Here is a 22962-nt window from a genome sequence, read left to right as displayed (position 1 = left end):
ACACTTCAGAATGCAGCTACGACTACGACAAATTGGTCTAGCTGGACATGTAATGGATTTGCCCCTTACACCAGACTTGCCTCAACACCTCTGCCATTAGAAAACATTGACAACCTACGACAACTTTCTGTCTAGCTGATCACACATTGAGTCTCTTGCACTAGTGCTCTGTTGCGACCTCCCTCAGCACCCATCCACATGTCTGACCCACCCCCCTGGCTGCTTACTGGAGCCTATCCAGCCCACCCAATTCCTAATATTGGCCAAACGCACGCACGCAATCTAAGCCTTTTCTGAGAATGTTCCCATACTTGGACTTTGGTCCCCGAAGGCGTTCCTACCACAGAGCACGTTTAGGTCATACAAATGCGAAAAGGCACTACATAAACGACTACTACTACTAGAAAAAACAGATGAAAGGTTGAGCAGGAACCCCACCAGGTGGTGTGCTCAAAAGTGGCTAAAGCAGCAAAACGTAATCCTAGCTTCTAAGATCAAAGTTAAGATTTAAGCATCATGATTTGACTAGAGGCATGGCCTAGGCTAAATGGGCTCATGGGGGCTGGGGGATGCTGAATTTTGTCAAGAACCTACATTCACCCAATAACCATTCTCCTCCTACAGTGCCTGCATATCGTACTGCCATTCTTAATTGGCAGAGAGAAAACACACCTACTGTGTCCATTTGAAACAGACAAATCCCGCTCCACCCAAACTTTAATAACAGTTTATTTTATTTAATCATTTATATAGCACCTTTCATCACAGGTATGATTCCACCGTGTTGTCGGTTGAAGCCCTCAGAAGGATCAAAATCCGGAGTATGGGGAAAAGGCAAGGGGTGTTAGTATGTTGTGTGCATAAAGCAGTTGTAGGTTACAAGGGATGGCCAAGTACTGGCTATCCCCCCGCCCCATGTCTATCGTCACGTGGTTGGATGAGATGGGTATACTAAAAGTGGGTGTGTGCGTCCAAGAGGATAGTCATTGCGTGGGTAGCTACAGTTTGAATTTTTGTCATAAAAGGTAGCTGCATGCTTATCGCATAGATGGTGTGCAGAGTGTTAGAGTAGTGTGAAAGATGCGTGCAGAAAGGAGGTTGCGCCTTTGGCTGAGACCCGAGGGTGCAGAGCAGGATGGGAATAAATATGTTAGACAAACAATAAACATTGCCCCCCCCGTCCCCCCACTCCCCTGGACTCATCTAAGTGGGAAACACTGCCCACTCGGTATCAATCCAAGTGCAATATATTGACCACCCTCATCCTTCATATAAGTGCGATACGCTGCCTACTCAAGTCTGTCCAACTGCAATAGATTACCCTCATCAAAAAGATTAAGTGCAGAGACAATCCTCACCGTCAAAATGCATTGAAGAGTAATACATTGCCCACCACTAAAGAATCCAAATGCAACACATTGTCCACCCCCAGATCCATCCATCCATGTGCATCAAAGTGATTTCACCCCAGTCGACCTCCCTCACTGGCTCATCGCCACTCCTTTGCCACCTAAGCAGACCGCGCACATGGTTACAATACTATTTGAACAAAAAAAAAAAAGTACTTAAGCAGCAAAAACGGCAATCCAGCTGCAGGTTGCATTGATGTGCATTGTGCCTTCCTTCACTTTTCCATAGTCCATTCCCAGGATGGGGTCTTATTACAATTAGATTATTTATTCTGGAGAGAACTAGCTTCGGGCAGCAATGGATTACTTTGCAGCTCATAGGAGGGAGTACACAGTGAAGGAAGCAGATTTACAAGAGGGCGGGGAGCCAACATCTCGGGAGGGCAGGCAATCTGGGGGTGAATGGACCCAGGGGTTCGGGAGGAACCATTCCCTGAAGACAAGTGTTGTGTCAAGCCCTCAACCCTTCACCCCTACTCTCTTGTGGCTGCAATTCCTATGTACACTCCTTTCAGCTCAACCCCTCCTTTATTAACCCACATGCACAAACACATTCTCTGAAAGAAGTAAAAACACCAGAAATTCTTTACCGTGTTACTTTTATTTTTCTAAACACCACAAAAGAAATGTAATGAGACAAAACGTCCCCAGACATAATATAAAACCAGACAGTCAGAAAAGAAAAAAGACCCACCCCCACAAAAAACAGACAACTTTGGATTTGCACTGCGTAGTTTAAAAAAAAAAGAAAAAAAAATCTTGTTTAATATTAGGGAGCCTCGCAGCATTGGCAGTGCAGGATGTGTCCCACCATTTGAAAGTAGTGAGGTTGCTTCAATATGCCAAAGCACTCACTTTCTACACCTGGTCACAAGGATGAAAAAAAATGCACCCCGATTGGCCAATCAGCCTGGAGCCTCAAAATGTTCAATGGGCAAACCAGATGCCTCTAAAGTTCGTTCAAGAGGATCATAACACAGGGAGGCCAAGCCCAACCAAGCTCGACAACGCATCTTACCAAAAGGCATGCTCTGCAAACGGCATGTGGCCTGTTCTGGAAGAGTCTATTGCTTGTATAAGCATTCCCAATGCCCCTCAACATAATTGTATTAGAACTGTTGCTTGCAGAATTGAGAGATGTATTCTTAGCTTCTCAGGTGGGGGGAAGAGGACACTGGACAAGCAACCGTTCCAGCAGAGAAAAGAAGTTAAAAGCAAAAAAGTAAGCCTGCTTTTGCTCACAACTCAATCCTGCAGGTTTGCTACATGGTGGCTCATGGACCACAAGCTTCCTCACTATCCACCACAGAGGACCCCTCTGGGGAGGGCAGAGACCCCCGGAGAACAATTGCCCAGCCACCCACTACCGCCCTCAAATCAGTAGGACCGGCTAATTTAGTTTGATTCCGTTCAACACTTGCAAACCTGTTAGTACACCATCTATACCTAAACACTTACAAGTGGGTCATCTGTGGTTTCGAAAAGTTTTTCTTCCCCCCACCACAGGGTAGAAAGCAGAAACTCCATTAACTCGTACATACATAGTTTTCCCTGCCGGCTGTTGCGGTCACAGACTGGATGCAACACAGAGTCCAGGCCTTTTTTTGCTTTGTTCTTTATTTTTGGTAACACATTTTTACAAACAGACCAACCCTGTGCCACAGTGACTGGCACAAAGGACGACCATCACTCCCCCATGCCCGCACCTGTGCACTCCATAACTAGCAGTGGAGTTGAGGGCATGGGGGTGGGGGACCAGGTCACACCACCAGCTTGTGATAAAGTGTGGTCAAAAAGCAGGGAGTGTCCATCAGATAAATCCAAAAGTCCATCCCCTTGCCCTCCTCATCCAAACTTTTTCCAGCAGCCATTTATATCTATATATTTATAGGTTTATAAAATGTACGAGGACCCAAAGTGGAAGCGTGAATAGAATGCTTCTCCTGCAGGAAAAACAAAATTCACAACCCCTTAACCCTTGCTAACCCGCCTAAAAAACAGAAAAATATATTGTGCCTATTTACACATGATTTATCAAGAACCTAGGTCTTACTTGGGGGGACACTGTATGGAGGAGGGAGAGTTCGGAGTTCAGCTACGCCCTTTTTGATGAATGGCGACATCCACACTTCTCCTTAGCCCGCCCTCCCCTCCTGAGCCACATATTTCACTGTGAGGGAGAGGAAGCTGCCTGCCACTGTAGAAGCACAGTGCAAGAGGGCAAAAAGGTAGATGCTGGATTCCCCTTTGCAGACCAAGGGATGCTTAGACAGCGGTGTACACCAAATATTTGTGTGGTGACCACCGACGACCCCTCTTACCGTTGTGCTTGCACCTCCCAGCCTCTTCGGGGTTAGGTTTTCCGGTACGTATGGCCTAAGCAACAGTCTACATAGGGTTCGCCAAGCATGAGCGGTTGTGTATTTTGCCAGACTCCACTGAAGTTCTCCAACAGTGAAACAGCACGTACATGTACCCCCTTACACTTCCATAAAAAACACTCCCATTTGGTTTGGCCAAACGATAGTTGAAATCAACAGGACCCCTTTCTGGGGCCAACCCAGTGTTGTATTAACCAGACATGCTTAATTCCCAACACAACCCCTTCCCTAACATTAAAAGAAACAGAAATCTTGGTTCACACAGGAACACGCCTCAGAGGTAGTAATGTGAGCACTCTAAAATCATGGAGCGATACTCTATTGGTTTATATGAGCTTGCATGAGGTAATAAAGCTGTTTTTGATTGGCTAGTCATGTACAAATATTTTAGTAATTTTCTTTTATCCCCAATCGCCTCCCCTCCCACACCCTCCCACACACCCTGCCTTGCCCAATCCCAGAACTATATACAGGACCTGGCATACTCCCCAAAGGGGGGAGAAACACCACTAAAAAAAAGATAGCCCCCAATTGGCCACTTACCAGCATGTAGTGAACCAAACCATTTAAAAACGCTTTGTTTCTTTGATAAACATGTAAAGGAGTGATGCCAGAGGTCATATTCCACACAGGTCATCAGTGTGGAGGACGGAGAAAGGCTGGCATCTTGACTAAAAACATAGTGGTTTAAACAGTGACCCCAATACCAAAATGCAAGTCCACCACCAGTTGTGCCTCCACCCCAGATCAAATGTCAAGGCTTTCGCTTACTTCTTCACCAATACACCTCTGGTTCAAATCACCAGCCCCATCTGACCGCCAAAACCCACAACAAGCACATAAAACACAAGTCCAGGTTCTAAATTGCCTTCACGCAAAGTCATTTGGAGCGCCCCCTACTCAAGAAGCAAGGCCTCATTTCTTATCAGATTCTCTGGTGCCATTTTGTTTGTGGAGGCGCGGTGTGTGGGGTTGATGCTTAAGCTGCTTGGCATCAATCTTCGCAGACAGTGATGGGGCACATGCAGCAAGGTGGAATACAGGTCCACAATTGCAGTGCTTCAATTTTCGTTTTAAAACACTCTCCCCCTCCCCCCCAGACCCCTACTCATTTTCACAATATCAACATTTATTTTGTTCCAAGTGGAGGCTGAAAGTTAAGTCTTTCTGTAAAATCCTTGGAAGGGAAGTGGACGGGCATGAGCAAGGTAGGGGAGGAGGGGAGAGAATTTGGAAGCAATGCTGTAGTACACACCCGAAAGATTTTGAACATCTATAAGTCTTAATTTCCATCGGTTCTTTCGCACGGTATTGCCACCTGAAAGTGTCAATTTCGAGAAAGCAGACAGTATAGCAACTGTTGATTATTATTACGCAAAAAGGGGCAATTTCAGGATCACTGAAAAACATTTTCCATTTAAGTGAATGTCGCCTAAGGCGATCCAATATGGCTGCCAGGGTAAAGGTGTCCCACAGTTTAGTGCACCATGGCCACCGTAACCCAGATTTGGGTTGAAACAAACACAGGTTGTACTGTTCGGTCATGTCCTCTGCTGAGCTTCGCATTGTAGCAAATTGATTCCAGCAAGGAAGCCATGTTTCAATATCCTTTGGAAGTGAATAAAGTCTTCAATACGTTACAGCAATCCTGTTTCAGGCTCCGACAGCATAGACAAGAGGCTGCGCCATTCCATGATGGATACTGGAATCCAGGCTCCACCAACAGCATAGGAATGCTCCCCATTTCATCACAGCTGCCACGATTTAGGCTTGCAAATCAGTAAACAAAGACTACCCTGTTCTATCCACTAGCACGGTCACTGTGCCAGCCTCCTCCAAAGGGGACTGGTGATCCTGCCTAGCATTCATTTATTTTGGGCGATTATTAAGCAAAGAACACTTATCAAAAGATTTGAGGATTAATAATGAGGGAGCCAATTTTATGAATAAGGCTGTGGTGATGCTGCCATGTAGACTGCCAGCTGCATACCAATCCTGCATTAGAACCATTTGATCATGAACTGCCCAGACCCACACCACTTCACCGCAGCTCAAAGGAAACACATGGCCTTTCAGTGTGAAAAAGTTGGTAAAGCGCGTGTCCAACACAAAAAGGAAGGGGGGAAAGAAATAACCTGTTCAGATGGCAAGAATGATCAGGAACAGAGGTTGCAAGCAAAACACGAATTGGCAGAGGCCTGCTCACATTTGCCAAAAAATAAAACCTTAATCTCCATAGTTGAATGTGGTAAAGGGGGGTGGGGGGTTAGGGGAGGGGGAAGAGAAGCCCACAGTTTTGGTCATTGTGGAGCTGCTTGGAGGAATACAAAAATACTGTGAAAAATAAAGAGGAAATTTGCCATTTAGGGAGATTATGCTGCATCCAGAGGTATTTGAGCTGCGTAAAGAAGCCATGATCAACCTACAAGTGCGTAGATTTACTGTACTTATTATGCAGAGAACTTGCCATCACCCTGAAGAACAAATGCAAGCATTTATGGGTGCAAATCTCGGGTCGAAGCTTAAGAGTCAACATCTGGCCCTTTGCAACTGGTACCTCTGCCATTTCAGGAGGTACTCGCCCAATTGCCGACAACATGGCGGGTGCAGGCAGGGAGGAACAGAAGAGAATTTCACAAGTGAGCATGTGCTTCGTTTTACTCCTTTTCAAGTGGGAAGGTGCCATTATGAGCCTATTGCGATGACCCAGTACTTGGAGTACAGTATTTACCCTCTTGTATGTGTCCAGCAAGGGCCAGACGAAAATACCCTAAAACATGCTTCTCAGTCCCGCTGGGCAACAATCCACTTCCCCGTACAAATGTGGAATCATTGTGGCCCTCTTTGTGAAAATAGTATGCAGAAAAGCACTGTTGGTTGGCCAATGGAGGGGGCTCAACTTCCTGCCGCTTGTTTCTGGAAAGAATTCATATGGATCTTGCAAACTGGTAAACAAGGTCATAGAATGAGCAGGGTCTTGGTGAACTAGGTGGTTTGATAGCTTCCAATATGGATTCCCCCAGTTGTAAAAATCAAGCGTTTCGGCTTTGAGATTCTCAAAATGTAGACTCAACCTTCTCGTCTATAGCAGCACGAGTCAGTCACCCAAGAGGTGAATGCCATTCATGGTGGTGTGCTCGACGGCCCATCAGGCTCTCCACAAGAGTCTCTGAAAGTTGAGCGGATGCTTGTTCATCTCGGTTGACCTCCACTCTGGACTTTTCACCCACCCGCCCCCAACAAATCCCAACTCCCCTCCCTCTGCCCACCACTAAACTTCCATCATCTGTTGTCCAAGCCATGGTGAAAGCTGTAAACACCTGGCAAAGTTAAGCTGGATGGAGCATGTCACTTTCTGCTCCACTGTGCATTGATGTGGGATAGTGATCAGTTGGAGGTATCGGAGTGCACGCTTCCGGGTCCTTCTGTGGGTGAAGTCACTGATGACGGAGTGGCTGCCTCCTGCCAGCCACCATTTGCCTGGACAAAGTGAAAGAGAAAAATGTCATGTAAAGGAAATTAATATTGATGCGCAATGTAGCCAGCCTCTGTCCATTGACAATCTGCTACCCATGGTTTTGATAACACACGCACAAGTCTAGAGGGCAATTACTTGGCCAGTGCTCAGAACAGATTTCATGCTAGTATTATTAACAGCTGTGCTAGTTTATGGACACTGGGTAAACCTCTGAAATGCCCAGTTTGAAACTACACACATCCTGAAATTGTCCACCTTATCTGCACACTATTGAAATTAAAATTCAGACTTTTGTAGCTGGCAGATTCATGTTAAGGCATGTTTTTATGCACACGAACCCACAACTACCTGCAAAAGGCTTATGTCACAAGCACCCACCATCAAAGCATCACATACAAGCAACAGGATTTAGGAGTGAGCATTTACCTATTGACCCCTAGTACCACTTCAAGGCATAAAATAAGCAGTGTCGCATAGCAATTTGCTATGCAATTATGTAGGTTTGCTAATTCAATTGACATTTGTGTAGCAAAGCTAGCTATTTAAGTTTCCCTGTTCAAAGAAAACAAAGCTCACCCTGTATTCCTCTGTGGCCCTCAAGGATCTCCCCACCATGTTTTTCTGTTCAGTGCAAGCTCAAAGGGGCTAATGGACAGACTGCAGCAGTACTCATCTGCTCCACTCTTAAGTGCCAAATGCCTGTGTGGGAGTGCTAGGCAAGATTTTGTTCTTTTTCAAATGATTTCAAACCAGAAGTAACCAGGATAAATTGTATAAAGCCAACTATATCCTGTCTGACAAAGACCAATATGTGTCAACTTTTTCTAAAGAATTGTTACATAATGCCTATTTACGGTATTGCTACTGTAAAAACACTGCACTGTTTCCAAGCTTTACAGTAAAGGTTAGTGCATCTAAATCTCAGTGTCAACTAGATTTCATTTTGTTAGGTGAAGATTCATCATATTGACACGAACACTTTTGAAAAATGCAAATGATCATATGGCCAAATGCTTTTAATGGAAAACCTAGTTCTGTAACCTGCTGGTTGCATACATCTGTGAAACTGAAGCTCCACCCATGAGCTGATCCCCAACCTCCTTGACATTTCATTTTATCACTCTGCTGCTTTATACTAGCTACCCTGAATGGGAGATGGCCACAAACTAGACTTTTCAACCTAGTTTTCCCATTTCCCTTCCTGCTATGCAATCCACTCTGCTTAGTTTTTGCATTCTTTCCTGTTACATAATGAATACACAAAGCTTACTAGATGTTTCTGCAAAGTAGTGATCAATACTTTGATCCACCCTATACATCTACAGATCTACTGCAATATAGTACACTGTGGTTGGCATCCAGAGCTCGCTTTGCTTTAGGATTGCATTATATATTAGCACCTGCAGAGATCTTAGCAGATGTCTTCAGAGTCTTTTTTTCAGAATATCTATTTCTGTCATTCATGCAGCAAACCTTTTACATTCTACATACTCAGCCATGGATCGCAAAGTCTACTTGCCCACTCGCATAGTCAAGTACATTTAATGAAGGGTGAGTACCATTTGCAGGGAATGTCTGTTTCTTTTAGTGAACATTTACTTTGTTTTCAGTAAATGTCAAATACAAGTTTCAGTGTGCATGGCTAGCCTCTGGGTGTCAGCAGTGTGCCAAATAAATAGTGTTTCTGGTGACATGCACCATTTTACTGAAAGCGCATTTCAATTTATTGTCAACCGTTGCCATGGGTCAAGTGCATTTCTCTTAGGTCTAATAAATAAACTAATTTACTCGAACTGAAGGTCTAGTGGAATTTTAAAGAAGTTTCAAGCCCCGACTCATCTCACTAATGTCTTACTTCAGCGGTACGCAAACATGCTGTATTGCTGCTCCTTTTATGTCTTGGGTACAAATAACTTCTGGTGGCATTAAACAGATTAGTACAGCTTTGCTAAACAAAAGGGCTTGGTTGCAAAGCAAGAACATTTTAATTAGCAAACTGCTAATCAATTTTTGAAAACTAATTGATGCCTTGCACTTACTCGCATAGTGCTTCCCTTGATGTGCAAGCTCACAAGAGCTTTGCAGCAGCATCTGAAGTACTGTAAAGAGGAGACTGCAAAGAGCAGGCCTCATACAGAGGACTGCATCCATGGATTTCCATTCAGCCAGTAATAATTTCATAAGGAATATGTAGCCACCCCAATAACTGCCCTGTAAATTTCAAGCTGGAAGTCCACACGTGGGTGGACTGTGAACCAAACGGGGCCCTGGAAATATTTTTCTAAGTGGTCCTATATTACACATTTTTAGCAAGCCCAACCCTTTTTCTGATGAGAAAATGTGGAACTAAAAGTTCCCACGTAAAGAGGCCCAGTTTGCAGAGCCCTACCGGAAAATCTCCAGAGTCCCCTATAGGCCAGTCCACCCATGTATCCACAGAACAGGTTTTGGCTCCAATCAATATTTTCTGCAAAGTGCATTCTTGCCCCCTTCCAAAATAAAGTTAATTTGTTTTGGGAAACTGCTTAATGCACATCTCCAAACTAAACTATCTAGAAGATGCCAGCCTTCGAAACATCGCACACAGGAAAGACGACCTGGGGAAGTGATCGCCTGTTTTGGATGAAAATTTACGACAACCTTAAGAACAAAGCACGTGCAAGTACAGATGCCAGGCCACATTGTGTTTTTCACCGGGCAGCATGCGTTTTTGAAGATTAAAGAGCTTTGTTTCAGACTTATTCAGCAGAGGAAGAGACTAGGTACATCTTGCAAGTGACATACAGCACCTCGTAAGAAATGGCAATTTGCCAACAGAGCAAGTACATTGGAAACGCCCACCACTGGGGATGGGCTTACCTCCCGTGCAGGTGGTTATGCATTAGCATAGCAGTCTCCAGACAAAGGTTTTTGATTTGAAAGGGGGACATCAGGATTATTTTTGAAAGCTTGAAGAGGGTCTACTGGCAATGTTGCACAGAACACCAGTTGGCTTCTCCGAGGTCTGAACCATAGAGGGAAATACTATACAAAGCTGGCCATCCATCCTCCTCCCACTTACTGCTACCAGTATCAGACTTCACAACCGCTCTTGGAGAAATTGGGTCACTCACGGCTTGAGTGAATGATTAATTGCTTCCTCTCCTGCGTGAAGTTCCTGCAAGCCCATTTGCTAATCTCTACTGTACCCAGTACCAAGATCCAATTACATTTTATGGGCAAACAGCAACGTGCAGAGATTAGGGCAGTGGAGGAAAAAGGGACAAGGCTAACATACACCCTATCGTCATGTTTGGCTTCACGTTTCCTTAAAGAGCATTTCATAGTCCCAGCATACAATGTCACAGGATTTCCACAAATTACAAGTCGAAAGGAGCTCCAGCAAGAGTGCTATTCTTTTCCAATAATGCTAGATGTCGCGCCTTGAAACACTTGTGTATAGGTGTGATATAAATAAAATATATCATAGACGAATTTCTGTCGTTTGCTGGGGAGTTGAATGGCATGACCTATGGCTATGCACTCAACCCTCACAGCCACAACCCTCACACTTGCAATGGTAGTGTAACCGTGTGTGTATGTTGGTCAGTGCATAACAAGCATTGGTCAATCTCAAAAGCATGTGCTCAGCATAGTAATGTTCTTGAGGTCTGTGCAGGGACTAGCATTGGCTAGTTGCTATGCCCTTACATCGACATTTTGCAACAAACTCATATCAGGTGCTCACCTTGGGAGTGTACCTTGAACATTATTATACATCTCCCTATACCCACAACATGATTTCATACTCCTCTGCATATAGCCAGGCAGACTTACCCTCAACTCTCGGGGACTGTACATCTGGCCCGGTACCATTCCTTCTCCATAACCCCCAGCGCCCATTGAGTGACGGAGAGACTCCACCTGTAGGAGCAAAGCACAGATTTAAAATACAGAAAGCTTGCTCCCCCTATAACCCACAGTAGCTCTTTTAGAGCACAACTAGGACATTTGGCAGTGGGACACCTCTCCGTTCGTCACCCTGGGAGTGCCAAACCGGAAATGTGTCCCGCTGGCAGGACAATGAGGCTGCCGAGCATGGTGATCGGAACTGAGAACAGAGCACCATTATGCATGCTTTATGAAATAATGAATATGGCTTTAGAACCCAAAGGGGGGGGGGGGTTGTTAGGGTCACATTAATCTGCACGATGCTACTGTGACGTTGCATGTAGGATGGGCAGAATAAAACGAAAATAAGAAACTAACGAGGTGCACAACCTAATATGATAAATTAGTTTTTGCTGGTTCGTTTAGGAACCCTGATAGAAACTAAAAGTTCAATGTCTCCATTTGAATTAATCTATTTTTATAGGTGTCACTTCAGGTGCAGGAAGGTAAGGTCTCTCGGCCACCAGAGACCCTCAAAATGAACATTTAACTCCCCAAGGCCCGTTGTTGCCAGCAGGAACTCCTTCTTGCACTCCTGTAGAGCAAAAGCTGTTATATAGAATCTGTACACATTCAATAACCTCTAAAAAGGTCAGACCTTAAATTCGAGGTTCAAACGGTAAATTCAAAAAGAAAACAATTTTAATGATTTAAATGATATGGGTGTGTTAGATGCACCCTCACACTTTCAACTAGATTATTCTTAAAGGATTATATACATATTGATAATCAGAACATTTGGAGAAAAGAATCCCTCCCCATTCATAATTTCATTGTTCAATATAACCAATATTAAAAAAAAATAAAAAAAAATCAAACAATGATGAAACATACTCTACATTAGTACTTGGCGAGGATCAACCAGAATGTAACCTGATTGGCCCTCGCCCGGTCCATACCTCGCAGAGAATCCCTCTACGCATTAGCTTCAGTGATGTCCCTGGTGGGGGGTGGGGGAGGGCAGAGTGAGGGCAGGGGCGGTTTATTGCCCCTCAGCCAGTGAGGAGGCTCAGAACAGGGTAATCCCCGCTCCAAGCCTCCCCAGGCTGGAGGCTGCCGTCCTACCCCCCCCGCCAGGGATTCAGGCGAGTGTTTTGGCCACCTGCAACCAACAAACCCACAACCTTCCCCTCCCCGCCCTCCCAACCCAACTTAACTTATTTATTCGAGAGCAGACGCGCTGGTGACTCTGTAATGGCACTGCAGCGAGGGGCATATTGCTTAATTACTAGAAAACCAATAATGTCAATAACTGTTCTGGTTGTGCAAAGAACCTTATTGAACACTTCTAGGGTTAGTCTACAGCGGACCTATGTAGTGTCTCATAATTTCCACTGTGTTCAACACATCTAAATAAGCTCCAATCGTTGTTCTCAGATAAACAGATTCTCTGTATGTTCTAGATAATTTAACACCTGTACATCATAATTGCTGTGTATTTCCCATCTTTTCAGGACCCCACCCTGTGTGTCGCCCTGGATTGGCGGGGGAGTGTGGGTTAATAGATCATTTACATGAGTTCAGAAAGCACTGAAGATAGCAGCGTGTCCTGCGAGGATGTCAGCAGGTCCTGTGAGTCTGCAAACTCACAGGACCCGCTGAAATCCTCGCAGTCCATGCTGATGTACAGATGTTACATCATCTAGAACATACAGAGAATCTGTAGCTTCAAATGCCCCGAAGAAGGATAATGATTGGGAATCGTGTTGGTTTCCGTTTATCTGAGAAGAACGATTGGAGCTCATTTAGAGGTGTTGAACACAGTGGAAATCATGATACTCACATAGGTCTGCTGTAGACTGACCCTCGAAGAACAAGTTACTTACAACTGTAACATTCTTTCGACTGGATGTTCCTCCCATGTATTCCTCATCTTTGATATACGTTTCTCCAGTTTCGGAAAATATTTCTTGGCAGAGGGCGCTGTGCACGATGCCGTGGCGTCAATGTCCGTCAAAAGCCACTGTAGCTTGTTGACATCACCAGCAGTATAAGTAGCTCATGCCGCGCCCATTGGCTTAGTTCTGTTTTTAGTTTTATTATTCGAGCAACTACTCAGCGTACCTCAGACTTCAAGAAAGCGAAAAATGCAAACTTAATTCACGTAAATTGTACGGTGGGGTAGGCTGGGAGGGGCAATGATAAATACGTCGGAGGAACATCCAGTCAAAAGAACGTTACAGTTGGTAAGTAACTTGTTCTTCGAATGGATTGGGTCTTCCAACGTATTCCTCATCTTTGATAAGTCTACCAAAGCCGTGAAAATTTGGAGGAGGGAGTACTATTTACTCTTATGAATGGAACGAAGGACTGCCTTAGCAAAAAGGCCCGCTTGAGATGAGGAGTCTAAGAAGTAGTGCTTAACAAAGGTATGCATGGACGCCCAAGTTGCGGCTGAGCAAATGTCAGTTACCGGGACACCCCTGTGAAGAGCCGCTTAAGTAGCCATACCCCTTGTGCAATGGGCTCGAAGCCCTTCTGGCTGGTCTTTTCCAGCCAGTCTGTAACACACTCCAATAGCCAGTGTAATCCACTGGGAAATAGTTTGTTTAGTCACTGCTAGTCCTAACTATAACCTACAAAAAGTTGATCATGGCGAAATTTTGCAATTCTCGCAATGTAAAAACTCAGAGCCCTTTTTTGGGTCTAGTCTATGCAACCTCTCTTCCTCTTTGCCCAAATGAGGAGGAGGGTAGAAAGTTGGGAGTGTTATTTTTTGTGACAAATGAAAGTCAAACTACTTTCGGCAAGAAAGATGGTTTAACTCTTAGGACTACTTTATCCTTATAAAAGGTAGTATAGGGAGATTTGCATGAAAGAGCCTGCAACTCGCTAACCCTGCAGTTTTCGGTGTTAATAGCCTCAACGGGCAGGAATGTAAAGGTTCGAAGGGTATATGTGTTAGAAATTTTAACACAAGATTTAAATCTCAAGCAGGAACACGAAAAGGTACACATTAGTGAGTCCCTTCAGAAATAGGACAGTATTTTGAAATAAGAAACCTCTTCAGAGCCGCGCTTAAAGATGGAAAGCGCCGCCAGATATCCTTTTATTGTTACAATCTGGAGACCCAGGTGTAGCAAAAAAGATAGCACCATAGGAGTGCCGCATTGAAAAGGGTCCACATCCTTACCTTGCTCCAGATATTGAACTTATTCCAACGACACCGGTACAAGAATTTGGCTGCTGGCGAAAGCAAAATCGCCATTACGTCGTCCGGGAGGTCCCAAGCCTTATATCTCAGCCTCTCAGAAACATACGTGAAGGCAGAGTGTCTTGACCTCCAGATGGAGAACCCGACCTTACTCTTGCGAGAGAAGATCCCCTCTCTGTGGAAGACGTGTTGGAGAGCAGATGGACATGTCCAGAAGATCCGTGTACCACGTCCTCCTGGCCCAATCCAGAGAAATTAGGATCAGGTTTTTTCCTGAACTTTCTCAACCTCCCGATTATGTGAGGAGTCACGGGGACTGGAGGAAACTCGTACAGGAGTCGAAATTCCCAGTCCACCACGAACGAATTCCCTTGAGCAATACGGTTCGCACTTCCGATTGACCTTAGGCACGAACACATCCACTTGAGGGGTTCCCCAAAGGGTGAAGATCTCTTGAAGGACTTCCTGAGCTAGTTCCCACTCGTAGGAGACTGCTCTGCCTGCTCAAAGCGTCCGCCACCGTGTTCTTCTCTCCGCCTAGGTCGACTGTCGATCGAGCGATTCCTTCTTGTATTGCCCAGAACCAGAGCTGCATTGTCTCTTTGCACAGTGGTAGTGACCCTAAACCTCCTCTCTTGTTGAGGTAGTACTTGGCCATGGCCACTACGTTGTCTGTCATTATCAGGACATTCTTTCCCCATACAGAGGGCAGAAAGGCCTTTAGCGCTAGTCTGGTTGCCCTCCGCTCTAAAAAGGTTGATGTGTAGTTTGGACTCCAATGGAGACCAACGACTGCTGATTGTCAGTTCGTTTGTGTGGGCTCCCCAACCCGTGAGCAAGGCGTCCGGCACTACAATTATCTCCGTCCATGGTTGCCAAAAATATTGTCCCTTGAGAACGTTGTCTTTGCAAGTCCACGACATCAGATCTTGAGCAACTCTGCTTGGAACTTGCAGAAGATCCGACATGTTCCCTGAAAATTGAGACCACTGGGTCCTGAAAGCCCATTGAAGGGATCTCATTCTCAATCTGGCCTCTGGCACCAGAAAAATGCAGGATGCAATGAGGCCGGGCAACCAAAAAAAAAAATTTTACAAATAAACAAACGACAAAGAAGAAAAAAAAAAAAAATCAAAGTCCAGAAGACGTTGCGCATTCTGGAACATCTGCTGGATGTGTTGAGCTCTCACTTTGGGGGCGAGGCTTTCCCAGAGGAAGTGTCCAAGACTGCTCCGATGAATTTGGGATGGCATCATATGGGACGACTTGTAATTGAGGAAGAAGCCCAGCCTGTGTAGAGTGGCAAGTAATGCTGAGATGTCCCAGAGCCTGTTCAGGAGGAAGTGCTCTGATCAGCCAATCGTCCAGGTAGGGGTAGCCGTCGTGATTCCCCCCCAGCCCCCCTCTCCTGAGGCTTGCTGCTACTACCGCCATCAGTTTGCTGAAAACCCTTGTGGCGGAGGTCAGCCCGGATGGCAGAACGCGAAACGGATAGCGAGAACCGCGAACCTCAGGTACTCTTGTGCTTTAGATGGATTGGCACATGAAAGTAAGCATCCTGATGGTCCAATGATACCAACCAGTCGGAGTTGGAGAGCCTGAAGGATCTGAGAAAGGGTGACCATCTTGAACTTGTCCTTCCTGAGGAACTTATTCAAGTTTCTTAAGTCCAAGATGGGTCGCAGTCCTCTGTCCTTCTTGGGAATGAGAAAATAAGGGGAGTACCAACCCTTGTTACTCTCCGCAGGTACATGTTCTATTGCACCTTTCTCTAGCAGGGTTAAGATTTCCTGCTGGAATTTTGACAGAGCTGGCTGCCGGTGGAAGATCCAGAGGCCTTTTTAAAAAGGGAAGGTAGTAACCTTGGGATAATGTTTCCAGTGCCCAAGCATCTGAAGTAATGCCCCGCCATTCGTTCACATGCTGAGAGATTCTGCCTCGCACCATGCGGGGGGTAGGGGGAGGTTTGGTCTTAAGGGTCAAGGCCTTAGAGTGGCTTAGAGGCGGCTACAGCAGCGGCTGAGGGTAAAGATTGTGCTGCTGGGGCTGCTTTTGCACCCTTACCTCGTCCACCGTAAGGAAATCTTTGACCCCTTTGCACAGCCTGCCCTCTTACTCTAACAACTGCGGAATAGTATCGAAAAGGAAGACCTCCAGAAAGATGAGGCCTAATAAGGTTGCCGAATAGAGGCGCTAAGGGACTTGGATTGCGCTTTGGAGGTCTGCAGCTTCTCTAGACTCATCTTCTTTGCTGCCGAACAACTGCGAGCTGTCGAAGGGCATGTTGAGAAGGCTGGTCTGCACATCCGGTGCAAACCCCAACTTTTTCAACCACGCAAATCTGCATAGCACAGTGCTTGCAGCCATGATCTGCTAATAACATCTGCAGTATCAAGTCTTGATAGGAGACTTTCTCCCATCGCCTTCTTGCCATCCTTGACTATATTTAGAAAGCCATCCCTTTCATCGCCTTCTGGAATATGTTCAGCCGCCATACTAACAGCTCCACAGGGTATGAGAAAACCTGGCCAGGGTATAAATGACAATAGTGGACTTTAGTGCCATATTGCCAGTGGTAAATACCTTGTGTTCCCATGCATCCACTTCTCTCTATCCGGGGACATAGAGGGGTAGGCAGACTGCCTGGTGACAGTAGCAGCCTGGACTACCAGACTCTCAGGCGTAGCGTGTAGGGTGTTTGCCGAGATAGTCCGGGTCACTGGATGATGGTCTATATTTCCTAGGGAAACGCCTGTTGACAGCAAAACCAGACTCTGGGGCTTTCCAGTTAGCTACCACCCTCCTTTGAAGGGCCTTGTGAAAAGGCAAGACAGGGTCTTTTTGGGGGCCTTGGTCCAGCATGTCCATCATGTCATCCTGTTCAAAATTTGGTGAAGCCCTACTCCAGTCCATGTTCTCAGTGACACTGTTCATCAGATTTCTATAACCTGTATCAGCATGGTCTGATGGGTCAGGTTTTCCAAACTCGATCTCTGGGAATGTATCCAGACCCCTGGCAGAGTGGAGGGAGTCACAGCGGTCTTTCATCTTAGACTCAGGATCAATTCGCTCTTCAGGCACTTTAGTGCCAAATCTCACTTCTAATGGAGAAACATCTACATCTGAAGCGCAATCCTCATAAATGGAGGTCATTGACTTTAAGTCCTTCTTCGGTACAGGTTTGAATTATTTTTCTTGTACCGTTAAATGCTTCAATGGAAATCGAAGACACTGTCGACAGCGTCAAAGGCGCCTTTGGGAAATCTCTCAATTTCGGAGTCGACGCAAAGGGTGTTGAAAAAATCCAAGACTTCGACTTCTTTGCCGGTATCGAGGCAGGTGTCGATTCACGCGCCGATGCCCTCAACACCTTTTTGTCTGGTCGAGCCTGTCGAGCCTCCAGTTTACTACTACTACTACTACTCTTGCTCCAAGTAGTTTGACCTTCCTGCGTCATCCAACGGAGCGACCGGGGTCTGGCTCTTACGAGACTCTTGTGGGGGGGCGGGGGAGAGGTGGGTCGAGGCCGCATTCTCAAAGATCTGCATAATTTCTCGCCTAAAGGCATTCCATTTACAGGGCGAATCCAACCTAGACTGACATCGTAATACGTCAGAAGAGGTACCCGATGACAAAGAGGGAGACCTGTGGCGTCTCTTTTAGAGCCTTCTTGGAAGACGAGGATTGTCTGGATCGTCTCCTCGATCGGGACCTCTTCGAATGTTTATGTCAAGTAGAGTCCTTGGCTTTATGTAGAGTAGAGTCTGTGAACTCCCCGGACTTTATATATTTCTTTGAAGAAACCTTCAAAGCTTCCACTCCCCACCGCTAATTTACCTTTGCGTTCACTGAGAGCTTTCTCAGTCAGACTGACAGGACCCGCAGTCTTCCATTCGATGATTGGGACCTAAACACCAAAAGGCTGTTACGGTGAGGATCAGTTATCGACATTTTCTCACGCAGCCGTGACATTTCTTAAAACCTGACTTTGGGGGTCGAAGAAGACGACATTTTTTCAGAAGAAAAAATGAAGCACGCTGTTAACTCGAAGCGAAGCTATCTGAGAAACAGAACTGAAGCCAACGGGCGCAGCACAAGCTACTTATACTGCTGGTGACGCCGACACACTACGGCGTCCTTCGAGGGACATCGATGCCACGACATGGTGCACAGTGCCCTCTGGCAAGAAACATTTTCTGAAGCAGCGAAGCTGGCGAAACGTATATCAAAGATGAGGAATACGTGGGAGGACAATCCATTCCAAGTGTTCAATGTTCTGGTTCTTTGTACAACCATAACAGTTATTGACATTATTGGTTTTCTATTAATGAAGAGTAGGTTCCATCATTGTTTGATTTTTTGAAATATTGGTTATATTGAACAATGAAATTATGAATGGGGAGGGATTATTTTCGGCAAATGTTCAGATTATCAATATGTATATAATCCATTGAGAGTTCTTGTTGAAAGTATAAGGGTGCATCTAACACATCCATATCATTTAAATCATTAAAATGGTTTTCTTTTTGAACTTACTGTTTGAACCTCGAATTTAAGGTCAGACCTTTTTAGAGGATATTGAATGTGTATAGATTCTATATAAGAGCTTTTGCTCTACAGGAGTGCAAGAAGGAGTTCCTGTTGGCAACAACGGGCCTTTGCTGAATAAAACTAAAGCCATACACTTGCTGCTGAACATATTTCTAAGGCGATGTATATAGTTTGCAGTTTATTTTATTATGAAAAGGCTACTTTATTATGTAATGTGGTTTGCTTACAAGGCATTGCTATAAAGCATTAATCACATGAAATGCAAAGCATAACCTTAATATCTATATCAACTAACCCTGGAAAGATGTGTTCAGTTGATTAAATTGTCCACATCCCGGTTTCACCATTTAACCAAAGTGCGTTATCCTGGGCACATCATTCAAATCGCACTGCGTCTTATTTGCAGCTCTGCAAATTCACTTCATAGCTCATGTTAATACATAATGTGGTTATTTAAAAAAAAAAAAGACTAAGGACTATAGAGTTGCTCCATATATAATAGTGCAATTTGGGTATTTTGTACCACAAAGTTATTTGCCACTTGGCTTAATTACGGAAACTTATTCTATAGCCACTTCCATGGTGCCTCAAAGTATCAAAGACTGATGATGCTCCTTGCAATGTCCCTTTCTGTGAAGTCAATTCTGTTGGTGCAAGAGCTCTAATAGATGAGTTTCCTGCATCTATAATGGTCCTGTAGTTTTTTTCCCATGCGTGTTAAAATGCCATCTGCCACCAATGTTACCAAAACACTTGAATGAGACGTATGGAATCCTGCACACTGCATTTGGAGGGGAAAGTAGCAGGACCTTTGTGGCTCGCCCCCCTCCATGCCGTATACTTTCCCGATTTCCAGGCTGCCCACATGGACAAAACCAAACATTCTCCTAGTGCTCCACCCCCCTCTAACCCCCTCCAGAATCCTTCCCAAGTTCACGCTGATTGAGTCTCTGTCGGACACATGTGTTGCACCCGATAGTTTTGATACACTAGCCTTGCCTCGACATCCAGTGATGGGCTAAGGGTGACAGCATTATGACGCTGCCCTGCTTCCATCTCGCTCTCCAATCTGTTAAGGGAGAATATCCCACTATGAATTATTTGCTCCCTGTTGTCCTACATTACATGTTCCCCATGGATTTCCCTCCCTTGTGCCCCACAGTAGTTCCTGTCCTACACTGGTTGACTCCTGGCATCTTCCTGCAATTTCTCCAACAAGTTCCCTTCATTAGTTACTGCCACTTTGTGAAATTTCTCCTTGGTGCCCTTTTGTTAAATCTGTGCCCATATCCTCACATTAGCTCTTACCTATTGTAAATATGTGACCCCGTTATCTTACTGTAAGGTTAGGCCCCTTCCAATGCCCAAGACTGAACCCTCAAAAGGTAAGTAACAGCTCTCATAAATGATTAAGTCCAGGAACCTCAGAACGCAACAAGGTAACAGCATTGCCAAGTGATGGACAGACACCAGGATACAAGTGGGGGAAAGGAATAGAAAAGGTAAGGAGCCTTCAAAAGGACACCAGCCAATCAACCAGCAAACAAACAGTCCCAACAATCCATTTAGAAAACCTCGAATGCCCTTCATCTCAAGAAATCTGCATGGAGGGCCACTAGAAAAAAAAGATAAGTAAGATTGGCCCATGTAGATCTTCGTTTACGGTACCAGACTCTTACTAGCAGGCGAACAACTAGAAACAACTTATCATGAAACATCACCCTTGCACCAACGTCACAGGAACCAAAAGGAGTACTTGGACTCCAAGAAGAAATTGACCATTGTCTGAAGATAAATTTAACAGTCCTGAGATGTCGGTACCCTAAAGGAACAGCACAGGACTAAATCAGACTATATTTGTGGTTGAAGGAGGAAGAGCGCTACAAAGAAAATCTCAGAACCAGAAATATCATCGCCCTTTTGTAGCCCAACACTTCAGACATCCAAGACCTAAGAGAGAACGAGGAATTGCACGCTCACACAGACTCTCACTTTGTCCAACATCAACACTTTGCTTCCTTCTCATCTACACACCTCCCTCAAGCAACTCATCCTCTGCAGATAACAATTGCGGTGGCTAATCTTTTGGTAGACTATCAACACAACCAACCATATTGGGAGATTTAAACCTCTTGCTAGAAAAGGAGGACATATACAAAATCAATTTGTCAACTTTGGCGCCTTACCTGCCAAGCAACTCATTAAATAAGTGAGCCACGCAGTTGGAAACAAATCCTAGTGGACATTTTACAACTGTCTGCTCCCCAATTCTCTATCCCTAGGGAGACCACCTCTACATCCCTTTTAGCATCTTCACCAAAACACTACCAACGTCAAACAACATTCCCCCCACGCCCCCAATGAAGGAGACCAAGATGGATGTGTACTTTGAAAATCTTGAAGCCTCAAGAATAGATCTGTGTGATCACTGTGCATCGGTTATAGGTCAAAGTATCGACTCAAAAGGGTCGAATGACAAAAAGGTTGTGTCAATTCGACCGAAAAAAAGGATCACATTTTTTTTGGGGGGGGGGCTTGATGGGGTCCCCCACCAACCCCCTGTTTTTGGTGTAAAAACCTTTTTTAGCTAAACTATAGCAACAAAAAAAAAATACATTTAAAAAAAATTTGATCCTTTTGTTTTCGGTCGAATGCACTCACCTTTGGCATTCGATCCTTTTGATTTAGGTACTTTAACTGGACACCCTGTGCATCATTTACTGCGCATAACAGTAGATTTTTGTTCACGCATTTTGCCACATATATATGCAGGGGGAGACCCGCGCAGCCTCGCCCATATTTACTATTAACTTTACCTAGCCCCCACATATATGCGACGAAATGGACCCCAACGCTAAAGAAAATATGGAGAGATTGCCCCCAGGCAATTTCAGTAAATTGGTTTACCATTATCAGCTTTGGATCTACAGAACGGAAACTTCAGAACAAAGAAAAAGCCATTCCTAAGTAAGTGTCAAATTGATTCACCAACTCCAAAACCCTACAGCCTGCAACAGCAGCAACACCTCAAGAGTTCAGAGAGTATTGCAATGCCCACTAACAAAAACTCAACAAATCCAAGGCCCCAAAGGCAATACAACACCAACAATAATGGCGATGTAAACAGCAAGGGGGGTGGGGGGTAAAAATCCTAATCCAGCACAGACAGCCTTTCTTCCATTCTCAATTCAGGACTGTGGGCAATGCTAGCAATCCAGCAGCCCCCTGTCCCGGTCCCTCACTGCCAACAAAGCCACCTGTATTGGCACCCCTCCTTTCAAGCACTGTACTTCCATCCACAAGGCATAGTCCCTCGCCTTATCAAGGCAGCCTTCGTCAGGCCTCTCGTAAAAAAACAAAGCAACACCACTACTGTGCATCCCAACTGCCCAACAAACTAGAAACCAATCTCCAACACACTGTTCACTGCTAGAATCCTTGAAGTTACATACTTGCAGCTACCCAAACATGTCGAAAGGAAAGTCTTGATCCTGCCATTTTCACATGTAGTGTACCTCAAGAATCCAGTCTTTTGTCTCTCCTTTTCTATACACAAACACACACTGCTATTCCTGATCATTAACTCAGACTTCACATGCTTCAGCTACACAGAGGATACCCAACACATCTACATTCTCACAAACACATAAAATTCACAGGATCTTGTCAAATACATAAGCACATGGACTCCTGGATGACATTAAAATGCAACAAAAAATGGGCTTGCGATTTACAGCATCAGTATTAAATTGGACACTAATCTCCCGGCCTAAATAAATGGGTAATTTCTCTCTGCCTCCTATAACCTTAAAAAAAAAATTTGACTTGTACGGTGCTGCTTCTTTCAACTCCAAATGATCTGATGCACCATGCCTTACCACAGACCTTCATGCAGCGATCCATACCAGATATCACTCTTGCAGTCAAGATTAGACTATGCTATTAGCCTTTACAAGGGGCCTCTAGATTCCCTACTGAACAAGCTACAAAGAGTCCAAAATGCAGTAGTCTTGTGAGGCTTCAGAGACACACACACACACACACACACACACACACACA

The 22962-nt window shown here is 44.9% G+C and overlaps 1 protein-coding gene across 2 annotated transcripts in view; it reads right to left on the bottom strand.

The window, feature by feature from the left end:
• Positions 1-1991: 1991 nt before the first annotated feature.
• The window catches only part of PBX2 (PBX homeobox 2), a 157403-nt gene continuing 136432 nt past the window's right edge, over positions 1992-22962 (bottom strand). For both annotated transcript variants that reach the window (XM_069634944.1, XM_069634943.1), the window contains exons 8-9: positions 11085-11171; positions 1992-7270 (exon numbers count right to left, since the gene is read on the bottom strand). In XM_069634944.1, the coding sequence (XP_069491045.1) occupies positions 7178-7270; positions 11085-11171 (180 nt within the window). In that variant the 3' untranslated portion in view covers positions 1992-7177. The remainder of the gene's footprint in view (positions 7271-11084; positions 11172-22962) is intronic.

The sequence above is a fragment of the Ambystoma mexicanum genome, chromosome 13, assembly GCF_040938575.1.
Source record: "Ambystoma mexicanum isolate Mex_15411 chromosome 13, UKY_AmexF1_1, whole genome shotgun sequence".
In the NCBI taxonomy this organism is placed as follows: Eukaryota; Metazoa; Chordata; class Amphibia; order Caudata; family Ambystomatidae; genus Ambystoma; species Ambystoma mexicanum.
The sequence above is the reverse complement of the archived record's forward strand: the minus strand, read 5'-3'. Positions and strand labels throughout refer to the sequence as shown.